Source organism: Lycium ferocissimum, chromosome 2, assembly GCF_029784015.1.
Source record: "Lycium ferocissimum isolate CSIRO_LF1 chromosome 2, AGI_CSIRO_Lferr_CH_V1, whole genome shotgun sequence".
Lineage (NCBI taxonomy): Eukaryota > Viridiplantae > Streptophyta > Magnoliopsida > Solanales > Solanaceae > Lycium > Lycium ferocissimum.
In genome coordinates this window covers 33,464,888-33,467,959 of record NC_081343.1, presented here as the reverse complement: position 1 = coordinate 33,467,959, position 3,072 = coordinate 33,464,888, and the positions used below count along the sequence as shown (strand labels likewise).

The 3,072-nt window shown below is 31.8% G+C and overlaps 1 protein-coding gene across 1 annotated transcript; it reads right to left on the bottom strand.

The window, feature by feature from the left end:
• Positions 1–971: 971 nt before the first annotated feature.
• On the bottom strand, positions 972–2,427 carry LOC132035038 (abscisic acid and environmental stress-inducible protein TAS14-like). The gene is made up of 2 exons (XM_059425359.1): positions 2,094–2,427; positions 972–1,456 (listed from the first exon to the last, which is right to left on the bottom strand). Exons 1-2 carry the CDS (start codon positions 2,310–2,312, stop codon positions 1,274–1,276), a joined length of 402 nt encoding a protein of 133 aa, XP_059281342.1. The 5' UTR covers positions 2,313–2,427; the 3' UTR covers positions 972–1,273.
• Positions 2,428–3,072: the final 645 nt, after the last annotated feature.

The following is a 3,072-nucleotide window of genomic DNA, read 5'->3' as shown; positions in this document are numbered from 1 at the left end:
TTTCCTTCTTCACATTGTGTATTTGTGATTGTAATTGTGTAGGTAATGATCCACTAAGTTTATATTGTACATCATTAATAAGTTATATTGGTTTGGTTAGAAGAAAAAAAAAAATCAAAGACCGCCATGTTGAATCTTTTGAGCTTGAAAAAATTGTTGGACATCTATTATTTTTTTGAAGGTTCAGGTTGAATTTACCAATTGAAAATTATTGGGATCGATATTAGAAGATTGTTTATCAAATCAATAGTCAATCAGAGTTGATTGGATCAATTTTGAAGCAAAAATGTGTAGGTGAATTTCTACGTACAACAAGTTATTTTGACGTCAGGATTTTTGGTCACAAATGCTGACAGTTCGCCAGTATTTCAACCACAAATACTTTTAACATGGTGATTCGTTAGGGTTTGAGGCCAAAATTTTGAGAATCCCATAGCTTATTGTTAAGGAAAATCTTGCCATTATTAAATAAGAAATGCTAACTGACTCGCTAGGAGTTTTCTTCCAGTTCTAGCGAAAAGTTTTTTTTTCTTTGTACAGTGTTTTTAGTGAGGTCAAAACTTTAACAATTGCATTTGAAAAATTCTATTTGTGCAAATCATCCTTCGATCAGGACTATCATTTTAGGATGTATAAAGCTACTAACAAATTTCATTTAGCTTCATTTCCTCTCTTTTGGATCTTCAAAAAATTAACAATATTGCTGCCCTATGTTGCCCTATGTTGCCCTATGCCCGAATTCTTTCCTCTACTTTGACTCCGTAGTATGATAGGTCAATATAATTGTTTCATACATTAAAGAGTCAGTTTAATAATGAACAACGGCATATCAAAATTTAAAATCTGAATTACTTAACTATTTTCAAATCAAATTTCGTCAAGAAATAAAAAAGTACATATACTTAACGTCTCAAAATGAGAAAAAAGAACGTATCATATGTACTAAATTAGAATCAAAGATATAACAGTAATTATATATAATGTGGAATATTTATTTCCAAAACCACATTAGACATATATATACAGTAGTACATTGACACTTGATAGGAAGCGGGGCATGGCCGCGTATGTACATACAGAAAAGTGAGAGCACCGTGCTCTATGACTATACAGAGACATATAACTCCACCTTAACAACAACACACACACTAATAATCATGTAAAGTTCACTCTGTGCATAAGATAAAGAGAAGAAAAATACAACATCTTAATAATAAGGCAATTCATGAATTTGCTCAATGCATCCCAGGGATATTCTCCTTGATTTTGTCCATTATTCCTTTTTCTCTTCTCCTTCAGTTTCAGGAGTAGGAATCGTAGTAGTTTGTGGAGGCAGTTGTTGATCACCTAATTCCTTCTTGTCATCATGAGTGGTGTCTCCAGTCAAAGCCTCCTTAATCTTCTCCTTTATGCCCTTATTCTTCTTCCTCCTCCCACCTTCTCCGTCATCTTCTGACTGCATATTCACAAATCATCAATCATATAATTAAGACAGGGGCGGCTCAATGAAATCGGTGGCCTAAAGCCATATCAGAAGAGAAGAGGCGCTAAATATAATTAATAAAATTGTATATATACAAAAAAAAAAAAAAAAAAAAATCTGTTTGGTTTGTAATGATGGTGTACTAATTAATCATCTTGTGATTGCATTCTCACAGAACAATCATATAATTAAGAGTTTTAACTCTTTAAATTTGCGGTATAAAAGAATATTTGTATTATCAAGTTTACAGGTGACCATCTAATAAAACTGAGACTAGTAATCTAAAAAGTAAGACAACTCACCTACTACGACACTCTAAAATACATTGATAACAAAGATTGTGGGAAGAAATTCAATTTGTCAAATAAATGGGCAAAACAAACAATTACTCCATTTGTTCCATTTTATATGATCCTTTTTCATTTCTACAATAAAAAAAAATTAAAATAAAATTGCAGTGATTTTATATGGCCATAGAAATGTTATGACACATGTTTAATACAACAAATTTCAAAAATCTTTCTTTATTTTTTAAACTTATTGCCCAATCAAACAATTTGAGATAATTTTTTTTGAAATGGAGCGTTGGGGATAATAGAGAAAAACTTACAGAGCTGGAACTAGAGCCACCAGAACGATGAAGTTGTTGTTGACCCTCATCATGGTGATGTTCATGCTCTTTCTTCATAGCATCATCATGAGTACCTGCACCAACAGGTGCAAACCCCATAGCAGTACCTTGAGTTGCATTGCCCTCAATTTGATCAACTCGGTTTCCATGTTCATCAACTAGGTGCAGTTGGCCTTGGCTAGTACCATTATGTGCCATTCTTTTAATTTTACTCTAATCAAAGTCAAACTAAACCAGACTAAATAATAACCTTAGGTTTGTTTAATTGATTTGATCAAGTTTGAATATTTGTGATGGAATTTGCTAATCAGAGATTGGACACTTATATAGGAAAAAAGTAGCCGAAAGCGAACTCAAAAATGATTACAAGTGTCAAGTAAAAATTGGAGCTGATGATTTTAGAGTAAGAGGAATGAGCAAGGAATCATACAATATAAGACAAGTGTAAATATGTAGGCAGGACTAGATAAAAAGATTGAAAACGATTTATGACTTAAATTTCTGAAACTGGAATTGAAGTTGACACTTCGCCGCATATATATGGAAAAAATAGAAGAATCATTTTAGAATGGTGTACTCATAATTTTGACTCTGATCAATTAGAACAGTAGATTTAAATTTCCTTAAACGTGGCATAATAGCCTGGATAATTACAAGGACAAGGTGACTTTAGATAATTATTAAGTGTATATATTTGACAAATGTTAATAGAGGGAATAAGCTATGAGTCATCCTCCTAAGGATAAGCTTAAAAAATCTTAAAGGAAGAAGAAAAACTGTATAATTCAACTAATTAGAAGTTAAGTCAAATATCATGGCCGGTACCAAAAATTGTAACTTAATAAATATAATTAAACTGAAAATTAGAACGATAATCCCCTTCCCCTTGAAAGTTGAAACTTTCTACAAAAATTGTAGTAAGTAATAAAGATTTGCTAATGTGTCATAAAATGTTCCA